The following is a 23,027-nucleotide window of genomic DNA, read 5'->3' as shown; positions in this document are numbered from 1 at the left end:
AGCAGTTCACCGTACTAAAATATTATACACACAGTACATTTTAATATTATTATATTCAAATAAAGTACTTGTCTAACAATGTACTTAGATAACAGTTAAACATAATACTGCACAGTGCTTTCCCAAATAATGTATTCTGTATTCAATGCATTCCTTTGTGACAGCACGCCAAGATGGGACTTTAAGCCGACGTGTGTTTTTCTGGTGCAGAAACACAAGCACAGGCTATGTTGACAAGTATTTACGCTTTGCACCCGTCTTGATGTTGTTAGTACCAGTGTATGGACTTGGGATGGGGAATTCTTGTAATGTCACTTATATTAAGCCAGCCTCATGACTAGTCTAAGAAAAAAAGCAAGATAAAGAGACAGAGAGGAGGCCAATTAGAGACGGAGCAAACGAGAGAAATGAAACTTAACTGCTGCTCAAACAGAGCTGTCGCCTTTTAATCTTTTATTGATCTAATTTGCTTAATCTTTAGTGATGTGATGGAAATGCTAACAGGAATGTACAAAAATGGCTTTTTGTTAGTGACTTAGTTCCTGAGTGTAATTCCCAGGGCTCCTTTAATGTTCAGCTGTGATTTAAATAAGCATCCATCAAACATGCTGCCACGCAACATACATACTGTTACCTCAGTTAATTGGCTCTCAGGTAACGCTGGAAGGCAGACTGGTGTGTCAGTCATGTTCTCTGGAACGTGCTGTGTGACTGATTTGGCCACATTTCAAAAAGGAAAAGTATGTCTTCATTGTTACAGGTTAACTGACAGCACGTGTTTCTGTTACCTTTTCTAAAGTAAATTAAATACATAGTTGGTGGAGACTGATTGTTTCCTTACACATCTTCGTCTTCAGAGCAGTAAAAGCTGGGCTGAAAAACAAACTTCATACTGGAGGAGTGCAAATCCCCACCAGGTAACAAACGGTGAAGCACCGACTGCAATGTCACAACTGCCAGATGCAACCAGAAGGGATTTGCAAAGTTCTGTCAACATTAAAATGACTCCCACATATGCTGTCCCTACATCATCACACACACACTCACCCTCACACACACAGGACATTACATTAAGATGATAAAGTTTGTCTAAACAAGCCATGACAAAGTGCTTCGTTATTTGTGTATATATTTTTATTAAACACAATTCAACTTACTGTAAATAACAAGATAATAAAAGTTTACCAAGTGTTAATCAGATTACAGAATACCAGCACTTATCATTGAAATTTCTTTTTAAAGTTTAATTTTAAAACAACATTCTCTTAAATGACTAAATCATGACATCTGAAGTGAGAACAAGGGCAGCGTCGTTTCCCTGCGCTTGGTTGTAAAACTAAGAGGTATCTCTGGATCCACTGCGTTGCCAACAAATTAGTCATGAGTCCCTGTAAACAAACAACGTGGTTATTATTATCACATGACTTAATAATGAGGTCAGTAAATGCCAGTCATCCAGAATAGCTTAGCAAATCATTATTGTGGGAAAGATATAATTCAATTATGAGAGCAATAGGAGACATTTTCTCACAGTGGTGGGATAAAATATCTTGTAAATTTTGTGAAAAGTCAAAACGGTGGTCATAATAGATCCGTTCACTGGTTGGTGTTGCTGAAAATCCACAAGTTAACTTCATGTCAGCTGATAACAGCAACAGTAACAAATAAACGGAGAGCTTTTAATATTGTTTGCTGGAAAATGATCTGACTGCTAGAATAAAGGAGTATTATGTGAGCACCTGAACTATTTGCATAACTTTAAATGCTGAGCAATGCTGACATAATTGAAGGCCCACCTACATTTCTTAGTGACGTCAATGCCAAAAAGTCAGTAACAACGCATGAATGACAATGACTTAGACTAAGGTGCAATTAAAAATACAATCAAACTGGGCTTTGGGATCATAATCAAATTATGTTGTTTTTGTTTTCCCATCATTATATAATTGAAAAAAATATGGAATGAAATCTCACGACGCACAATCTGTCACAGTTTACTCATAATGGGAAACCCCTCTGAGTCATTGGATTATAGGTATGTGTTCTCACATATGGAAATAATATGGAAATCATAATTACAACTGAACATCTTAGGCTCCATTCAGACTGCAAGATTTGATATAGGTGGGGTGTTCACATTAGTTTCTAACATGTGGCCAATATCACATTCCTGACTCGACCCACATGTGCAAAAGAATAATACATACATATTGCTTCACACTTGCGCACTACTGCACCTCTTTCAATATGTTGAATTTCTTTAATTTTCATACATTTTATATTTAGGAATTAGGAATTTTTAACTTTAATATTACTCAGTAGGTTGAATGTTCCATCCTAAATTACGCATTCTATGCATTCGAAATTTCACTCATACTATCCAGTGGATTCTATTCATATGAAGATGCATTGTATGTATTTTATTCTCATCTTTTTCTTATTTTACTAGTGGGTTTGATTTGACATTCCATCATATTTTACTGATTTTATTTTCATGCTATGCCTTTTTATGCAAAGCACTTGGTGCATGCAATTTCTTTGTCGTAAAGTATCTTGGGCTGCATTCCTTGCATGAAAAGTGCTATACAAATCAAGTCTGTTATTATTAAGTTACCAAACTGTAACATGTTTCTGCAAGGATTTTAATACTACTGACTGTTAAAAGGTGTATGACTCATTCAAAACCCACATTCAATGTGCATTCAACATTGTGCTTTTTGCTGCGTGTTGTATTATTAAAATGAAGTTTAATAATTGCACTGAGACTTTAAATCACTGGCAGATGGTTCACATCCTGCAGGAGCCGTATTCCCAATATATTTCCTGCTGGAACATTTCTCTTTCTCCATTAGCACCAGCAGATAGCAGTAAAGCTCCAGTCAGACAGGAACAGTACGGTACTGACTGTATGTCCATGGATATATATGTGCTGTGGAATGTCTGTGGTTTATGAACCAATCCCTCTGAGGCTGATCTGTACATGTTTTAATATGCAGCAGTGCATACAGTTGAGATAACGCCATTAATCTGCTGACAGTGGAATTTCACTTTCATGTTAAACTGCTCCACACAGACAACATGAGACAGTCATCATAAACAAATGTTATGAAACAGATCCAGGGCAAAAAATAGTTCAGGTACCTGTACATTGTGGGGGTTGATCACTCCATTGATTTCCCTCACAAACTATTGCAGCGGCACCCTTTAACTTGAAACCATGGTAACAGGAGTACTGAGCGACCAGTTTGCCAGATGTAGAGGACAAAATAAAATCCCCATTCCTTATCTTTCTTGGAGTGCCACACTGCTCCAAGTCTAGAATTGAATGATAAAAGTTTTTCATGTTAATGTGTGGTGGAACAATAAGGTTCAAAGGAATGGGTGTGAGTTTTAAGGTCTGGTGTTAGTTTGTCAAACCCACCTGGGCTCTTCTCTTCTTTCCAAGCTTCCAGATTCATCGATGGTATATCATCACAAGAGATGTAATCAGAGGGACATTTGCTGAGCTTGAAAGAATCAGGAGGGACTTCCCTTATGTTGCTGTTGTCACAAATGATCCGAGACAGAGAAGCATTTAAAAGCTCAGCCTTCTGTTGCTGGGTGAACACACCTTCTGCCTCCCACCAAAACCTAAAAAAAAACAAAAAAACAGTTGATCTCTCCATTTAAAATCAAACTCTTTGACTTCAAAGCTAGACCAAGCTACTGACATTAAATTTTGATCTCTGAAGTCATATATGATACATGTGGTCCATGGTATCATATTGATACATAGCATTTTTTTTTTTTTAAGTATTAACATACCTATCGCCATCCCGAATCGCTTTTATCTGTTTTCCAATCAGGCAAGCAAAGAGGGGACCAGTTCTCGCGTCCGGCAACATGTTTTCAACAAGCCCTCCGAGCCATACGTCGATATTGTCAGGATGCTTGTATATTTTTAATATCTTCTCAGCGACCCTGCAGTCTCCCACAACCTCTTTCAAATCATCCAGCGTCTTAATGGTCTTCAGTCCACAGAAAGATCTCCAATCGTTGTATCCTGCAAAGTAATTTCAATGTAATAAGTGTGTCATGAATATTTTCCTTGACCTCAAGTAAAGTGGTATATTTTGGATTTGTCATAAAGTTGTCATTAGATATTATGAGGCCAGTTTGATGACAGAGTACAGTACCAAGGTGATTTAGCTTAAAGAGTAACCTAATGCACAGATAGTTTACTTTTAAAATACGCTAACTGTTATGTGTTGTTTTCTGTAGCTGGCGTTAGATACTTCGCTTGGTTAACCGTGGAGCTAGCTGCCTAATTAGCTGACTCAGAGTTGGGGTGCCAGGAGCCAAACCAAGCAAGGAAACCACTGCAGTACTGTATTCCCAGTCGTCAAACTGGCCACTGTTGGTCTCGCAGACATGAAGAACAAACCACAAAACTCTGGGAAGCTCACTTTCTGCTAACTTCACACCCCTAGATTTTTGTCATTTTAAAACTTGGTGTCTGTAGACCAAACCAACACCGACTCAAGTGACATCACTTGAGGACATTCATCAGAGTTCACACAACTCCTTTAGAGACACAAAATGTTCCCCTTATTCCACAGTAAGCTAATTGTCTAGGTTTAGATTTACTGAAGAGAAACAAGGGTAGTATTGGTTGAATATTTCCCAAAATGTGGAACAGTTCTTTCAAATCAGTCTTCAGTTAGTAAACTGGTTTCTGGTACTTTTGTAGAAGCACACCTGTCTGAATGATGTGACTGTCAGCTCATTAGAGTCTGGGTTGAGATAGTAGTTGAACTGTTTTTGTGGGTTTTATATTGTTATTTATCTCCAATGTGAAAAAATATACTTTTCACACGTGACCTGTCAGTGTTGATGGTTACTGTAGTCAATTAAAACAACAAGTTCCTCAGTGTGTGCTATATTGACCATAGATATATTATGAGAAAAGAGATTCAGATTAATGTCCTACTATTAGATAATTATAGATTTTATTTTATTTAGATCTTATAATGGTGGCCTGTGGGACAAAATGCATTTTGGGTCAGTGGGGGATTTTTTGCTGCAATACCACAAGTGGCCAATGGGAAAAACTGTCATCTGTAGTCATCACCAGAGGCGCCAACTTGAGCTGAATATTGGGGATGCAAAAAAATATATTGAATTCATGGCACTTTGTGCTTGTGAACTAATCAATTAAAATGCTTGGCTGGTAAGAAATAACAGCAACAAAACACACACCGGCCTGCATAAAGATTAAATAGCAACATGCTAAGACTTTATTTTCCTTCCTACCAAATGCCAAATAAATGTATTAGTCTATGGCTATTTTACAACTGAATTTTTTCCTGCTTTGCCCCAAGACTGGGGGGGGGGGGGGGGTCACTGCACCCCCAACTTCAACTTTGTGGGTGCATACGGCCCAATCACCCCCTAGAGATGGCGCCTATGGTCATCACTGTAAGGACCAGAAAGCAGCAAACTGCAAAAGCTGTTAAAATGACTTAAAGTTGTCTACTCAAGTTAGTGAATAATACCTGAAAACATCAGTTTGGTTTAACAGATAGAAGGTTTGATATTGTAAATTTATGAATGAATGAATGAATGAATGAATGAATGAACGGGGCTAAGAGTATTACCAAAGGAAAAGACACAAAAGACTGTTTTTTGAGTTTTTAGGATTTAACAGGACATTGATAATTCTCATTCTGATTTAAAAGGTTTAACTGAATGGCACTGACTCTAAGCCCAGTACTTACCTGGGAGACCGTGATCCCGTCCTCTCTGCAGGTTCAGTGCAGCCAGATCTATGTGCTGTGGGACGTTAAGAGTGACCAGCCTCTCCGTCAGCTCCTCTGTCAACAGCATGTCCGCGCTAATAGTTGCTGCTGCAGTTCCAATTACACCTCTCAGGATTGGTTCAATTCCACCTAGACACAAAAATGGCAATATAGGATACCACTGTTTTCTTCTTTTTCCTGATGATTGGGGGAATACTCAGAGTCCAGGTAACAAGGTAAGACATTTCAGAAAAGCTTTATTTGAGGGGTGTGCATAAGACTGTCATGACACTTTTCATGAATATGCAGGAATCTAGCTAACCACTGTCAGGTAACTGTAAGCTAAATCACTGTCATGTCATGGTACTGTCATCAAACTGGCCTTATAACATTTAACAACATCTCTATGACACCACTGTAGACCAGGAAATTATTCATGATACTTAAAAGCATTTCACAGTCTAATAAAACTTAATGACATGTTTATGACAAGTCCAGAATGTACCACTTCACATGAGGCCAAGGAAAATATGCATGACAAGTTCGATAACGTCATAACAAAGACATTATTTGCTTGATTAATGTCAAGTTGTCATAACAAAATCATACCATTCAATGTCAACTTTGCATTAAAATTCTATAATTGACTGAATGACACTTAATGACAGTCATAAACATTCATAAAGCCTCCTTCATGAGCACAGCTGGTATCATGACATGACTATGATAGTGTAATGACAGCCTTGCACACCACTTCAAATAAAATGTCATCTTGTCCTGTTAACATTTGGACAACAGCTCTTTTTTTTTCTTTTTTTTTTTTTACCAGTCCAGCATGCCTGTACTTCCTTGTTGTAAAGAGACAAGTAAAACAGAATATATATATATATGGTTGGTGAATACAGTTTTTTTAAAATCTCTGAATGGTTTGATTTCTTAATGCTGTTTAGAAAACAGTTCTGTATATCACTCCTAAGCTTGGAATCGCTGTGTCCCCTGAGCTTCCTGGCGTCCAAACAATTTCATTTAAGCAAACAGGATGAATGGACTGTTGGGGATGAATACGCTGTTTATCATAACAACACATAAAAGCAATAGACTTGTGCTCTGTGGTGAGACTACTGAACATGTCCTATTGTATCACTGCAGCAGTGTAAAAATTTCAGCCACGGGGGTCGGCAAAAAAAAAAAAAAAAAAAAAAAATCTAACCCATGTTGATGTTTATGGTACAGTAGAGTAATCCATTAAAATGTGAACTTAACGATGTTGAGAATAATGTATTCATAGAGAGAGAAAATAGATGCAGAGAGCTTGAAGAATCATTGTGTGTATATGTGTTGGCACTTTGAACCTTCCCTGTTCATACTTTCTAAAAAATGTCAATCCAAGTATCACAATAAAGTAAAAAAGTAAAAGTGAAATTGAAAAGTGAAATTGTTGAGTCTAATAAAATGTTTTCTGCTGATTGTCAGGTTTATTGTTTGCAATTTGTTACTGCAGCAATTATGTATGTTTAAAAGTACTTGGTTAAACACTAAAACCTCAAGTAAACTGACATAAACATGTTCCCACTCACAATCCTGGTCACCAGCATCACCACCTACAGTTTCTTTTTTTTTTTTCAGCAATTCTAGCTGCAGTTTTCACAGATTAGCTAGATAAGTAGATTTCTGTGTACCTAATGTTCGCAGTTTTGTGGGTAGCTAACATTAGTGATTCTTCTGTGTAACTAATGTTAGCAGTTGGTCTGTGTAGCTGAAGTTAGAGGTTGTTCTGTTTAATTAATGTGAATGGTTGGTCTATACAGCTAACATTAGCCTTGTATGTTAAATTAGCTGTTTGCATTCTTGGATGATAGCAGCACTGTACTGTGATATTGTTCTTCTGTCTGATTTGAAGACAAAATGTTAAGATTTTTATCAAGCAAAGCATTTTTTCACTATCACCCATGATAACGAATTGACAGCTGAAAGATTAAAGATTGGTTAAATTAAAACTGTAATCCTGCTAATAATCCCCAGTGTTAATAAATGTATCTGCAATCTGATTACATAGTTTTTCTTGCAACTGTCATGGATTACAGTTCCATATTTTTTGCATCCTAGCTATGTAATCCCCAAACCTGTTCATAATCTCAAAGGCAGCTACTCTGTCTTGAGCAACTGAAAGAGCACAAGTGATTGCATATACAAAGAGGCTGACACGTGCAACAAGGTATTTCCAATTTACTGGATTTTTCATGTTCAGAGTGTTTCCATGAACTCCTTCATGCCGTGACCTCCAGTGTGCACTGAAGTGATTTACAGCTGGCACGGATACGATGAGGAGCAGTACTTCTAAGACTAATGGTTCTGTCAATAAAGGGTGAACTGACCTATGTGTGTGCAGGTATTTGGTGTGATTGACTGTTGATTAGGTGAAGTGGCTGCGGTAATGCAGGACTATGAAGTGAGAGCTGAGATGTGAAGCTGGGAAGAGTAGACTTTGCTCTAACCCTCACCTACAGTCATGAGCTCATGTCAGTGAAAAGAATGGGGTCAAGGAAACAATCAGGCAGCATGACATTTCTCCAGAGGGATGCTGGAGATCAGTGATTCAGGAGGGCTTTGGCTGGGAAAAGAAACTTGAAGCAGGCTGTATGGATGAATCAGGTAACAAACATGCCTTTGGATGACCTTGCATAGACATATCATGCATAGATTATGGTATAACTATATATATAGAATGTTTAAAACAGCAATAATAAATATATTAAGAGTGAGTTTCAGCTCATTGTTTAGCTGTCCAACCAACATCTTTACTGTTTTGGTTCACTCTCCAGTCTCAGTCACAGCAGGCAGCTGGTTTTAGCAAAGAAGCTCTTTTGAGACAGTTTAACAATAAAGGAAAGACAAGAAGAAGGATGAGGAGAGATACAAACGATATGCAACAAAGGGGCCTTTGAAGACTAAACCAATAGGAGGCATAACGTTTGAAATTACCACTGAGCTTTAAAGGCACCAGTGGTTCCCAACTATTTTCCTCAAGGGACTCCTTTTACTACCACGTATTTCAGAACATGTTCAGCGCATAAAAATAATAGTTCAGAACAACTGATAAACTGTGCAATTAATCCAAAAAGTGAAAGCAATAACTGCAGGATGTTTGTGTAAAATGTGATTTGGGTGAATTTTGTGCAGAATTTTGTGTGAATATTGCATCAGAGATAAGTTTTCCTGACATTTTTAGGAATTTTTATGCAATTATCTGTTTGTGTTTTGTTCTTTTGAGCAGTCATGCTCGCATAGGCTTCTTTTTTGATGCTTGACCATTGTTCTATTGGCTCATGGGTTGTTTTAACGGTGTACTTTTCTAACGTGGAGCAAAGCTATTTATCAGAGATTGAGGGCTCTGTGACTATAGCTTGTGTTCAGGTTTTCACTGTGCCCTTATCCTGTGTTTTCTAAAATAAGCTTTATATCTAAATAATTATCTAAATTTAAAAAATAACAATATCTCTCAGTTTCCTTTCCAGAAATGAATAAAAAGCTGAGCTATAGACCTACACTATAGAAGTTATATGTTCTATAAAAAAACTAAGACGGCCTTGCAACCCCCACCCTGAAACTTTTGCGAAACCTATAGGGTTGGGACCCGCAGTTTGGGAACCAACACCATAGACCTTGCCCTAGAAGTAGACCTCTGTACAGTTAGCCACAACAGCTAAACCAGCAGCTAATTTATGTGTTTATTTTTGGTTGGACAAGCCTGCTATTATATTTTAATGAAGACATGAAAGAAAATTATTAAAATTTTTTAAAAGTACGCTTATGAATATTACATTTCATCCATGAATCCTAATGAATCTTACAAACTGTGCCTTAAACTCAGATTCAAGGTGAGTTTCAGCAGATGAATGTGAAAACAGCCTCCCACTGTCAAACTCTGCACATACATCATTCTACACAGTGAGACTAAAACATCAAAGTGAGCTTGGTTGGGGACTTTATTTGGAAAGCTTTTGAAAGTTCGTTGTTTCTGAATCTCTACAGCAGAGTTAGCGCGGCACATAAACCTTACAGACACCATAATGAGAGTGAGGGTGAAAAATACAGGAATTTGCTTTTAATTTGTTAGCCATGAGTGCACCTTTAACAGCATGTCTGTATATGACAGATAAAATACTGTCTTATACATATGTATGTAATGAGTAATAAATAAATAATAATGAAATGGATAAGGAAAAAGGTCCCTGCAGTGTGTTAGATGGGTTAATGCCCCTTCTGTAATGAGTCTCCTGAGAGTACAAGCTCACTGCATGATTTTATTTAATGATAAAACATATTTAACACTGCACTGCTGTCATTAGTACATTAATATATTGTCAATGATATGCATTAGGCTTTAATACTCTATAGATAAAAACTTTTTACTTGCATGAGTCAGTTGAATTGCATGTAACTAATTATTTCACAGACACCCGATGCTGAGCTGACCTAAATAGACTTTTTCTTCTTCTTTCCTTCCATTGTGTTTTATGGCATGTTCAGTGTTGTTGCAGGATGTGTTATTACTTCCAATAGGCAGCTTCATAAAAGTGTACTGACCTTCTTTGACTATTCTCCATGGACTGAAAAAAGTGTTGTGTAGTCTCAAGTGGGGGAAGTGCTCATGTTCCTGGAAGCTCTCGTTCAGTCTGCTGAGGATCGGGGAGATGTTAGCGTGGCCGAACCTGAATGCTGCAGTGGCAAACACGTTGGAGGCTGACGGGTCCGTAGTTGGATCATATCCCCCATAGGCTCCAACGTAACATTCAAATGACTCCGGGCCAATAATTTTTGGAACATAATCTCTCATGGTTATGATCTGGGGTCACAAAGAAGCAAAAATAAGCTCTTAGACAGTCATGACAGACGACCGTGCGCATCACAAGCACGCTATGAAGCCACAAGAGTTTGAACAAGAAGATAACTGAATATATTACTAGAACATATCGTACTTGGAAATTATTAACAGTGTCTTGTGGATGTGTAGGCATTCAGCTAAAGGGGATCCCCACAGGATTTCAAGTGAGATGAGTACTGTAACATCCTGAGATTGGACATATGATTGCACATTTGTTCCTTCACAGTTCACCGCAGAGAATTCCATCTGTCCTCATCACTATTTATAAAGGCCTCGGTTCACCAGCTGAATCTTAACATATATCACACAAATGCACGGGCACAGATGTAAACACACACGTCATGTAGTTTTCAGAGCAAAGTAAAGCATTGGAACAAGATACTATGACTTTTTTCTTCTTGTTGCTTTGATGATACTGTGGTACGTGTATCACTGGTGGTACGCAAGCTCCCTCTAGGATTGTCAGAAATATTTTTTTTAATTAAATAAATTCAATTAAAACATAATATTGTCAAACTAGAACATTTTAAATGGAGATACATGTCTCAGTGTCAGCCTGCTGCATAGTCATGATCATGTAGCACGTAGCTAAACTGTGATGGCAAGATAGTAAGAGGAGGTAAAATAAAAAGAAAATGAATGCTTCAGAAACACTGTAGTTCTGGATCCAAACACACCTATTGTGAGGAAAAATGCACACAAGGAGGAGAATATCTCGAGGAGCCATACGAAAAATGAAGTGGACGACAGTGAAACAAGAGAGAGGAGATGGAGAGGTTAGTGTTTTCTAAAAATGTAAGAGTAAAAACACTGGGCTAACGATGGCCTAGACTAGAGAACTGGATTAGTTGTAATGACTCACTGAATAGCAAGAGTTAGCATGTTGACTGACTTTAAAGGAATACTATGCAGGATTTTCCTAAAAAGAAAAGAAATTATAGATACATGTAAAAACTAAAAGAGTGTACTCCTTTGTAGTCACCAACATTTGATCTGTAACTATAAATTAATTACATTTTATTCTCAGTAATTGTTACAGATTATATTATTTTATATTTTAGATAATTTAGATTATTATTTAAAGTAGCCACCTTTTGCCAAAATGTTGAGTGTGTTTAGTTATAACCAACAACTCCTGCGTAACATGCCTTTAACTTCTAGAATGATACAATTAAAAACAGCCATAACTGGAAACCTGCAAAGAGAAATTAACATACAGTATTATGTGTTTTGTATTTGTGACATGCAAGCGACACTCTGAATGAAGTGAAGCTGAGCCACAACATGTCAACTGTGACAGGAAAACACAGCTTAGACTGACTCAGTTCTGAGCCACAGTCCTGGAGATAATCCTGGTCCCATTTGAGGAGCAGTCAGCAGACTGCAGTGGAAGTCTTCTCCTCAACACTGAAAGTCAGAGGAACAGTCATCCATGCAGTGCTGTAAAGTACCTCAGTATATTTACTCAAATGCTGTACTCACAGTGATCACAATTTAAAAGTATTTATACTTATTTTTATAACAATTTTCATTTTATCCTGCTTTATCCTGCATCTACTTCATTACATCTATATTTACCTGACAATCATACATGTTTCGTCTATTATTAAATTAAGTGCCGACTATTTTGATATATCTTAAAAACAAATGTCCACATTCTCTGATTTCAGGTCCTTAAATCTGAATTTTATTCTCTTTTTTTACTCCTCTCTGACAGCAAACTGGGTATCTTTGAATCGTGGACAAAACAACACATTTGAGCACGTCAAGTTGGACTGGTCAATATTTTTTGCTATTTTATGGTCGAAACAACTGATTGATTAATGGAGAAATAGGTCAACAGATTGATCGATAGTGAAAATAACTGTTGCAGAAAACGTTAGTGAAAATGACTACACATCACAGAATCTATATTTCTGGTGACCATTTTTTTAAGGCAGAGTCAGTGAGAATGATATCAACCTTCTTAACTTCTACTCACTTTAGTCACAATATGACAAAAAATGACAAAGTCTTCTGATATTTCCTGAGGCACTGGCCCCTTGGCACCTGTGCATCTGCGATTCAGGTTTTATATTAAAAAATGGATTGGTAAAAAAAAAAAATATCATAGCTTCAGCGGCTAGCGATCGTCGAACGTCATGATGTCACTTATACACATTTGGGTGTGTAGTCTTTCTAATTATGCATCTGTCACAGTCTTATACAGTTTTATGACAAACAGCGACTTTCTTGACTTGTAAAATTCTCCTTTAAATTTGAAAAACTTATGTGTAATTCATGACAATTTAAACAGGAACAAAAACATATTTTTCTCTCAACACTGACAACCGTTCATATTGTTTTCTGAAGATTTCTGACGTCCAATGAAAGGTAAGGACTTTGCCTCTTTATTGCTGGAGTACAATGAAAAGCAGCATTGGGCAAGTTACTGATATTTAGTAAATAGTTAAAGTAACAAGTCACATCTTTTAAAAGTTATGCAATAACCAATTACTGCATTACAAAAGTAATTACTGGGGAAAGCAACATTTATGTTTCTTTGAAATGTCTGTTTTTCATGCACATACTGTTTTAATTTTAACTATACTCTTAGTGGTTATATTATTTCAGTGAAGCAGAGACTAGCATCCGCCTCTAAGCTATACTTTTATTGGGCAGTGGGATTTGGTAAAAGGCCACAGGAAGCTCCACATGTTAACCAAGCATTGCTACAGTAGTTAATAAGTAATTATCAACCAAAGAATTATCAGTTCAGAACAGTTCATATTAAACTATGATGAAAAACATGTGTTACATCTGCTCTCCTCTGCAGTCAACCTCTATTTAGTATCCAGTAAAGGTCCAATTAAATTTCCAGTAATTGTAACTGCATTAATAATTTGAAAAAAGTAATTAGATATGTCTAGTTACTGCCAAAAGTAGTGAAATTACAGTAATGCATTACTTTGTAACGTGTTACTGGAAATTCTGATGAAATGTCACATTATTCTTTTCACAATGTCCACATTTGCCTGTTTGTTCACTAAATTCACCTCTCTGACAGCGGAGCTCACGAACTCTGAGCTCTTCAGCAGCCGAGTCTCTTTGTTAGTTGAGTTAATGGACTGAAAACACTTGAAACAGAACAGGTCCGGACCTTTAAACTGTTAAGCTTTTGTACAATAATTCTCCTGTTATGTCCTGACCACTTACAAGTCAAATAATGATATGGTCCCCCTACACCGCTCACTGAATAAGCTGCAGCCTTGACAACTGTGCACTACAATTGAAATGCAAGTCAGAATGAAACCAGATTTTGTTACCTGATCATTTGTATTCCCTGTCTCCTGCAAATAATAGGCTTTCGCTCTGTATTGAAATGGTTTCTGACCTTTCCATTTGTTTTCTGCGAGTCCTGGCCCCCCTCCCCTCACCAAGCCACTGTTTTCAAGTGGCTGCCTGCAGACCGTCAGCTGGAAAGAAAGTATGAATAGTTTCACCTGCCTGCCTCCCTCCTGCTCAACAAGGTGAAGCAACATGTTGGCTTGTTTTCAAATGCTCCCGTTTGAGTTTGTGACTGTTCAACCAACCAAATATCTGTATTTTCACGTGGATAAATGTGGTTAGATTGAAAGTTGTTTTTTCCTGAAATTATAAGCAAAAGTTCAGTGGCTGACAAACACATTAACAAATTCTGTGCACAGGTACACATCCTCACAGCACAGGACTTAAAACACTTTTAACAGTTACATTTCCTGCCTAATTGCACACTACCCTTTGCCTGGAAATTGCTTTTTTTTGCAAGCAATTACTGCCATAGCACATCTTTTAATGCATTAAAGTAGTGCTTTTACAGTGACTTGTCAAGAATAATGCATGAATGTATGAAAACAGCATCCTACATTACATTTCACCCTGTGTGAGCTTGTTTGCCAGGAACAGCTGCCTGAGGATTTAAATGGGGGGCTTGGTGAGAGCTGGTGGGATTCAACCATATGGACTGACAAACCACAACAATGAGCTGGAAGCTGCTGCGAGCTGCAAAGGGCTGCAGAGTTGGATGCTTTTTTCCTCAGGTGGGATTCTATAACTAGCAAAGTTTTCACAGCACAGACACACACCTCAACATTATTTATTAAAGATATCTTAACTATGTTATATTAGGCATTAATTTATGTCTTAACCATCTAATTTGTTACGTTTATGAATTAACAGTATTGCACTACATAAGGTGGCTTTATGCTTTGAATAGACTGATTACAACACAATAAAAATGATTCTGACTAAAGTTCAGTCAGATGCTGTAGAAGCTTTTTCAGACACTCTTCAAAGGGACAGTTCACTCCAAAATGAAAAAACATTTTTCCCCTGGCCTGTAGTGCTATTTATCCAGCTAGAAAGATTTTATGTAAATTGCAGATTTTTGGAAATATCAGCTGTTGAGATGTCTGCTTTCTCTCCAATATAATAGTACTAAATGGCCCGGTTACTCAAGGTAATCAACAGACCTTGTTGTGAACAGTTTCAGTAGATTCTACTGCAGAAAAGTAGTTTCTAAATGGCACTGCTCAAACGAGGTCTGTGGATTATCTTGAGTATTTCGGTCATGATTTTTGGAAAGAGACACCGGTGTTGAGTTTTTCAAATGCATTTTTTGGTGCTTTAAAAATTTAGACACTTCTCATTGTTGAGAAGACTAGGCTGATATTTTCCAAAACCCTGCAACTCACACCAAAAGTGGATAAACAGTACTAAAGGGCAGAGGGAAAACATGTATTTTTGATTTTGGGCTGAACTCTCCCTTTAAAACTCTGGAAGAGTGCTCCTAAGTTAAAATTCAGCCCGGGGCAAGTAAGCTATGCATGGTTCCTGGAGAGCACCCAGCACATAAATGGTGAATAGATTGTCCTAGTCATGCTGTTATCATAAATGGTGGTTTAGCTCAGTGGATAAACACCATGTACCATGGACTGCCAAGTTAAACTGTGCAGGATGTGATTCCAACCGAAGACAGGTGGCTGATTTTTCACTGATGCAGAAGAGATACTGTTCTATGAGAGAAGTCATCTGGTTTGATGTCAAGTTAGAATTAAATTTTGCATAGTTTTGGCAAGTGTTTGTTATGCATATACATGAAGGGACAATATACAGGATTTTCATTAAAAGCAATGTATACTTTTACCATAAAAAAAAAAATTAGAAATGTGTCGTGAATCTGCAGAGACGCTGCCGACTGCCTGTATTTTCTGACTTTCTCATGTTTTTGCTGTGTTCAAGACATTTCTGGGTATCGCCTGTTTAGCGATGGCGTGTAGCCCCAAGGCAATACAACAAGCACGTTTTGCATTCTCTGTCTCTCTCCTCTCCGTCTGTGAGAGCCACACACACACACACACACACACACACACACACACACACACACACACACACACACACACACACACACACACACACACACACACACACAGGCAGAGCAGACTGAGGATCACGTTGCATGTTTCAACAAAAAATCTGGTGCTGTGTGCAGGTGTGGCCGCGTTTATTTGTGCTTTTAGAGCATAACTGTTGTCAAACAATCACAAATGTCTCTGATTCACTGTTGTGTTTTTGCTAACATTGCTCCTTCCCTTCATCCACTCTGTCTCTCTCCCGCTCTGTCGTTCATTGAGCCAGGAAAGAGGGGCCAACTCTGACTGGTGTGTTTCCAAATAATCCTGCATATTCTGCCTTTAAAGCTAAAATTATAATTAATTTCATATTGTTCTTAGTATTATCACTTCAATAAAAATAAGTGTTCTGAAAGACAAATAAAAGCTAGAAGTCAGTGTTTGCCTTTTATTCATTTATTTGTGATGCCCCGCTACAATAACAGCATCAGCCGCCACATATTAATTTTCTATTTTTGGAGCTGTGTTCCCCCGCCTCTCTTGATCGCGTCTTTGATTTACAAACCTCTCGTGAGATTTATGCTCTTTGTTTCTGTAAAAAATGATCACTCTCGCACAGTCCTTTGCAGGTCTGAGGTTCCCTTCTAGACATGACCCTCTCCATCTCTCTCTCTCCCTCTCACAGACACATGACGACAGACCGTCTGTGAGCATGATGTTGCACTCTGGTAGCGTTTCCAACACACAGACTTTATTTTGGCAGAAGCTGTAGTATATTTTTTGACCTTTTAGCTGTTTTTTTTTTAATCTGTCTCTCTGTCTGTCTCTCACCTGTTTGCTCTGCTGTGTGAGAGTCTGTCTGTGTGTTTCTCTGTAGAGTGTGTGTCAAACTGTCAGTCTCCTGTTTAATGTATACGCCTACTTCTGTAGTTAACTGGTTAAAGCTTATAAGTTGGTCGTCGGTGCTGATGTCACTTGGTACTACGTTGGTTTTGATCGTTTTATTTGACTCTGTCAATGACAACAAGCCTCCCCCACACACGGTTCACTTGCTGCTGTGAAAACAAAATCAGGGGTGAATAAATCCAAAATACGAGGTGTGTTTTTTGGCCAACTTGATAAAAAGTCCTGCTGATGAAGAAAGTCAACAGATTAGACACATGCAGGGAGAGTGACACAGAGAGAGGAGGGACTGGGCGAGCCGCTGTGTGAGAGCAGTCACAGAGGTGTAGGTGTGAGTGTGGAAAGAAGAAGTTAAGAGAAAAGCAAGGTGAGCATGATTAAAGTAGTTTGTGACTAAACAGTAAAATAAGATGAACAATTAAGTGGAAGTAAAATGGAGAAATTAAGAAATAACCTACTGGAAATGTGGTCATGCTTTCTTTGAAATATTTTCAATGGACAAATAACCCAGTAACAGCCGTTTTCACACAAAAATGATAAAAATGGGTGATTGACCCTTTTCCCATTGCAAGGAGATATTTCTGTTTTTTTTCTGATGTGCTCTGGAAAGCAGAGACTCTGCTAATCTGCAGGAAAGAAGAGAGAAAGACATTTTTAAAAATCTGTGTTCAGCTCTCAGTGGCTTCTAACTGAATCACTGTGGTTTGGCGTTTAGTTTCTCTCCTGTGTCGCCGTTTGCACTTTCAGGTATCTGATTTAATTTACTGTTTCATGTTCACTCTCAGCTGATAGAAGTTGTGTTAAGTTTCTGCTGATGAAAACCAAACATTTCCTGATTTTGCCGCTTCATAATAAAAGCTTTTAAATAACAAAATAACAGGGGACTTTTACTGTGACATTAGTGGGTGTTAATGCATTATTTGTCCAATGTAAAACAGGCTTTATTCTCATTTTATCACCTGCTCTTGGAATTTAATCTATCAGAGTAGTCACTTTAGCTCTATAACACTACTGACTTTAATTCCACAGAAGCTAAAATGGATGATATTTGCATATAAATTACATGCATGGCCACAAGGGGCACTGTTCTGCAGCTGACCTGACCTGGCCCCTTTCCACCATCATGGAACCAGCCCTGTTCTGGTTCAAGCACCGAATTCTGAACTTTTCTCAGCATTTCCACCAAAAATAAACTGGTTCAGAGCCTGAAATGTTGGTTCTAAACTTGAACCAAAAAATAGCATGCATTTCTTTGAGAACCAAAGTGGGCGTGTCATATTCTATAGGTTGTTGTGCCTCGTGCGGCGTCCTCTGTTGAGGACATCCTTGATCTGGAAAGGAACCACAACCAGAGCTCATTTGGCAGAAAAAGGGGAGCTCAGGGATAACATCTCCCTTTAACATACAGTAACACAATGGAAGATGTGATTATGTTGCTGATGCTGTAGGTCTTTGCAAAAGATCAAAGGATCTCTTTTTTTGCTTTCATTCATCTGTGCACAACACTTATGGCTCAGTCTGCCAAAGCTCTTTTATCTTTTGTCACACGGAGTCATGTTGAACATCTGCTCACGTGTATGACTAAGACACGTTTTTGTATGAGTGTATTTCATGAAGCTATCTTTCTTGTCTGTGCTAATCATCCAGTGGTAGTTGCACAAAAACCTTTTGTTAAAATATGTATTCTTCCATTAATGAATCTTGAGAAACAAACATGGAGCTTAAGTGCTTCTTTAATTCTTCGTCTCAGCTCTGAGATTTTTTTTTTACTGAGAAAAAATCGATAGTGTTACAGTCTGCCGGTTTGCAGGCTGGTCAGACTAGATAGTGCCTTACATTTCACTCCACTTCCAATACGCGGATTTTCAAAGCTGGTCATGGTTATAGCTACAGTATGTAAATCCTCTACCTGCCTTTTATACTCCATCCTCACAAATGATTTTAAAAAAGCCCTCCACATTAGACCCATCTCTTTTTAATATTGTAAATCTCTTTCCTCTGGGATTGTCCCCGAGTCACCTGAAAATAGCAGCTGCTAATCCACCGCTGTGGTCAAATGTCAGCCCCCAAAGTCAGAAAGATTACAGGCTTATTTTCCTTCTGCTCTAAAAATGCTTCAGAAACTTTGCAGCCGAGCACCAGGGTCACCGCTTCCCTTCTCTAGAAGCAATGAATCATTTTCATTAAAATGAATTCTGTTCATTATTTGTCATGTAGAATGTATGCACCCAACATTTCCTTCATCATTAATAAAGCTCCCAGCCTACAGCTAAAAACGGCTATTAAACATTAAGTCCAATCAGTCACTGCTGCAAAACCTGCCTCTCATCCATCGCTACCAAGACTACAAACAAAAGCAACAAAACCTCATATTTTACATTTAAAAACACAGACAATAGTGAGAGAAATCCATATTTGTGCTAGCTGGTATGAAACATGAGTGTTTTCTTTGCACAGACACCGTTTATATGATGACGGATTATGACTTGACGATTTTTGACACAGATTGTCTCCTTGGCTCTGATGCCTGCCGTGCTATGAGGAGCCTTATTTCATCTGAGCAGAGGTGTGTCTGAGTTTGCACTGAACAAAGTAGAGCCACATTAGCTGCTGCACTTTGGCTGAAATAGATATTAGCTAAGAAGAGATGCCATTCAAAGACACAAATTGGAAACCAATGAGGGAGGTTTTTTTCTGCTTTGGAAAAGAAGAGGAAACAAAAGGAAAACAAGCCACATTTAAAACACAATCTCTACACGGGAATAAAATGTTCCTTAGCTTGTGGAAAGTAGCACATTAGCAGCAGCTTCTGTGCTCCTTCTACAGATGCGTTTAGGCACAGTATGTACTGTAACATGGAAGAAAGTACACTTGAAGCGGAAAAATGAACTGCATAACAGCTAAGTTCCTCTCACCATTTTCTAATTCACGATGAAACTAATTCAATTCACACCATAATGTTTTTCCTGTGGTAACATTTGATTTCTGACTAAAGATGACTTGTGTGGAGCAGCTGCAGTCAGATTTGTTAATGAAAACAGGCAATTCAGTGAAAAATGGACAGATGAATTTGCTTTTATTTTGCCACCTCATACCAATGATAATCCCGTTTTTACTTTTACTGCCAAATGACAGTTGCTATATGCAAGGTTGCCAATATGAGGTGTCATCACAAGTCAAATCATGCTAACTTCCGTGCAGAGTACCTGTCTGGTAGCACTGCAAGATAACTTTGTTCATCATTTTATCTGATAAATAACATTATTATTGATGTTTGTTTATTAACTGGCCTGCTGTCATTTTGTCAAAGTGGCCCCCAGGCAAAACAACTTGAGTATTGAGAATTTACTCTTAAAACACATATGTACAACTTAAGTCACAAATTAAGGATGCATTTTTTTCTACAGGTAGAAAACAGATACTTTTCTGCCTGTTTTAGTCTATGGTGATATTATTTATAGATATGCTCCTGTCTCTAACCTCAAATATCTGAATGCTGCTAGATTTATTATTTTTCTCACTGACCAAAAGGTGGTCTGGCTCTCCCTTTCTGTCAGGCAAGACCAACGTTTTTATTTTTGTATCTATAAAGATCTACTCCAAAAATTACTACCTTATGTATTGTCTCTACTGTGCCTCTGAGATTTTATTTTTAACACCTGTTCTCAGATGTGGCTGACTGTATATGTGCCGACAGTAAACAGCAATACTCATACTCATTATAAGCTCTGTTTTGGTCTCTACCAACTGCTGAGGAAAGCATCTGTTTTTTTAAGGTACTTCATCCAGTCACTAAATGTGTCTGTCTGCAGTCTGGTGCGAGACAGGTAGTGTACAGTAGGTTCATGGGGCTTTTACTGTGCTGTGAATGATGCTATGAGAGCAGCGAGAAAGAACCAAGAGAAGTAAAGCTGTGGGCTGGAAACAAACTAACAAAAAACAAAAAAAAAAAATAGCTGAAAAACACTAAAACACTCAATAGAGCTGACCTATACAGTTGGATGATGATAATTCTCTGCAAGTCTGTCATTTTCACCTTGTCTTTCTTATTCATACATGTAACTCCTCACTCACTATAGGCAGCATCTTTATCAGTGTTGTTTCATTACACAGAAAACGTACAATTTTTGTACTCCTGTAGCATCGTGACAATGTATTTTACATCCAGTGGCAAAGATACCGACTACTTTTAAATAACTAAAGGTTAAAATTTATACTTTATTTGTGCTTGGAAACAGTAATTGAGAAACAATAATCCATTTAGTTGCTGCTCTGAAGCTTGTGATCACATCATATGAGCACTTTATGTACTTCCCATCCATGTTGGTGCTAAAGTTGATGTTCAAATCTGCTTAATGGATTTTTAAAACTGTTTTCAGATGTAATGTGCTCTGTAATTTTTGTTTATTGTGCTCATTTGATAAACTAGTTGCTGTCATTTGAATGGGATAAAATAACTGATAGCCAGTTTTGTTGTTCAGCATTATTCATCCCAAATGGACTAAATTAGACGTAATGAACAAATGATGGATATTCAAACAGAGGGTTTTGTAAAAGTAACTGAGACCAAGATGCTCGACGCTTCTGTGTTTTCCTTTTGAATTTAAAGGGACAGTTCACCCCCAAATCAAAAATACACATTTTCCCCCTGGCCTGTAGTGTTATTTATCCATCTGTATTTTTTTTTTTTTTGGTGTGAGCTGCAGAATTTTGGAAATATTGAACATGTTTTGGCTAAAATATAATGTGACCAAATGGAACTACTTTCTTTCTAGTAAAAGTAGAAGGCACAACAAGGCCTGTGGATTATCTTGAGTAACCAGTTCATGATTTTTGGAAAGAGACACTGGTGATGTCTCCAACTCTGCATCTGACACCAGAACTATCTAAATGGATAAATAGCACTACAGGCCAGGAGGAAAACATGTAAGTTTAATTTTGGAGCAAACTGTCCCTTTTATGCTGTACAGCCTTTAGATGAATATGTACACAAAAAGGGACCCTTGATCTTGAAATCATAATACAATGTAATTCAAAACTAGGTGAATAATCAGTTTTATGAATTCAGCAGATGTCAGCACATTGATTTTAAAGCTTTTACTGTACTTCTATCATTCTGCAGTTTGGAGTCACAGCTTGCAAGAATATTTTCATCTCTGCAAAAGCTCTACTCAGGGTTTCTTTTTCTCTGCACTGTGAGCACTGAGTCATAATTTTGCCTCATAATAGAAAAAAATCTCTTGTAAACATCACATGAAGACAGCACTCCTCCCTGCATCTTTCCTATCAGTTTGATCTTCTCTAATAACAAGTAATTGCAACATGCTCACACTCCTGACATCTACTGGAGATAAAATCACCACGCCCATAAAGGCTAGATTAGTTTGTTTCCCCTCAGGCATCATTTGAGTTCCTCAATAGACACTTTATAGCTGCGACTCACATTGGCCTTTATTTTCATCACGCAGCTGTGTGTCTCCTGCCCTCACCACCAGAACCTCTGCTGTGCTCCAGATAGTTCTGGCCTCCCTATAATCCAATCATTCTTGATAATGGACACCTCATCAGGCATTATCCCTCACTGAAACATGTTAATTAGTAAAATGTAGAGGTGCGGAGCCATTTACCCCTCTGTTTACGCTAAGCTAACTGTGTCCTACTTGTAGCTTCATATCCAGTGACACAATTCTCCTGTATTTCTCCAAGCCCTGCAACTACAAAAGTCTACTGTTTCCACGGAGCTGCAAACACCTCACTCGCTGTATCCAGTTCCTCTTACTGTAATCATGTTATCGCCTCATCATCCTCCATCTCGCATCATCTACTCAGTGAGTGAGAATCGTGTCTAGAAGGGAACCTTTTATTTGCGAAACTCTTGCAAGATTTGTACTTGACATTAGGGCCATTCACTGAGTTAAAATTATCACTTCCACAAGCTTTTGAGAATCCGGGGTTCTCTTCTAGACATGACCATGAGTGAGAGACAGAGACAGAAGTGGAGAGGACTTACAAGAAAGGAAGAAAGAAAGGAAGAAAGTCCTGGAAATAAGAATTCCCAGTTTGGATTTAAAAAAAATGTGCTCCTCTCCTTTA

The 23,027-nt window shown here is 37.9% G+C and overlaps 1 protein-coding gene across 1 annotated transcript in view; it reads right to left on the bottom strand.

Annotated features, from left to right (window-relative positions):
- Nucleotides 1–1,144: 1,144 nt before the first annotated feature.
- tpo (thyroid peroxidase) overlaps nucleotides 1,145–23,027 on the bottom strand; it is a 34,125-nt gene continuing 12,242 nt past the window's right edge. The window contains exons 8-13 of the mRNA XM_084743256.1: nucleotides 10,365–10,623; nucleotides 5,757–5,927; nucleotides 3,805–4,042; nucleotides 3,422–3,630; nucleotides 3,142–3,315; nucleotides 1,145–1,388 (exon numbers count right to left, since the gene is read on the bottom strand). Coding sequence (XP_084599382.1) covers nucleotides 1,375–1,388; nucleotides 3,142–3,315; nucleotides 3,422–3,630; nucleotides 3,805–4,042; nucleotides 5,757–5,927; nucleotides 10,365–10,623 — 1,065 coding nt within the window. The 3' untranslated portion in view covers nucleotides 1,145–1,374. The remainder of the gene's footprint in view (nucleotides 1,389–3,141; nucleotides 3,316–3,421; nucleotides 3,631–3,804; nucleotides 4,043–5,756; nucleotides 5,928–10,364; nucleotides 10,624–23,027) is intronic.

This window comes from Lutjanus erythropterus, chromosome 18 (assembly GCF_056507025.1).
Source record: "Lutjanus erythropterus isolate fLutEry1 chromosome 18, fLutEry1.hap2, whole genome shotgun sequence".
Classification (NCBI taxonomy): Eukaryota; Metazoa; Chordata; class Actinopteri; order Lutjaniformes; family Lutjanidae; genus Lutjanus; species Lutjanus erythropterus.
Note: the sequence above shows the minus strand (reverse complement) of the source record. Positions and strands in the feature narration are given on the sequence as shown.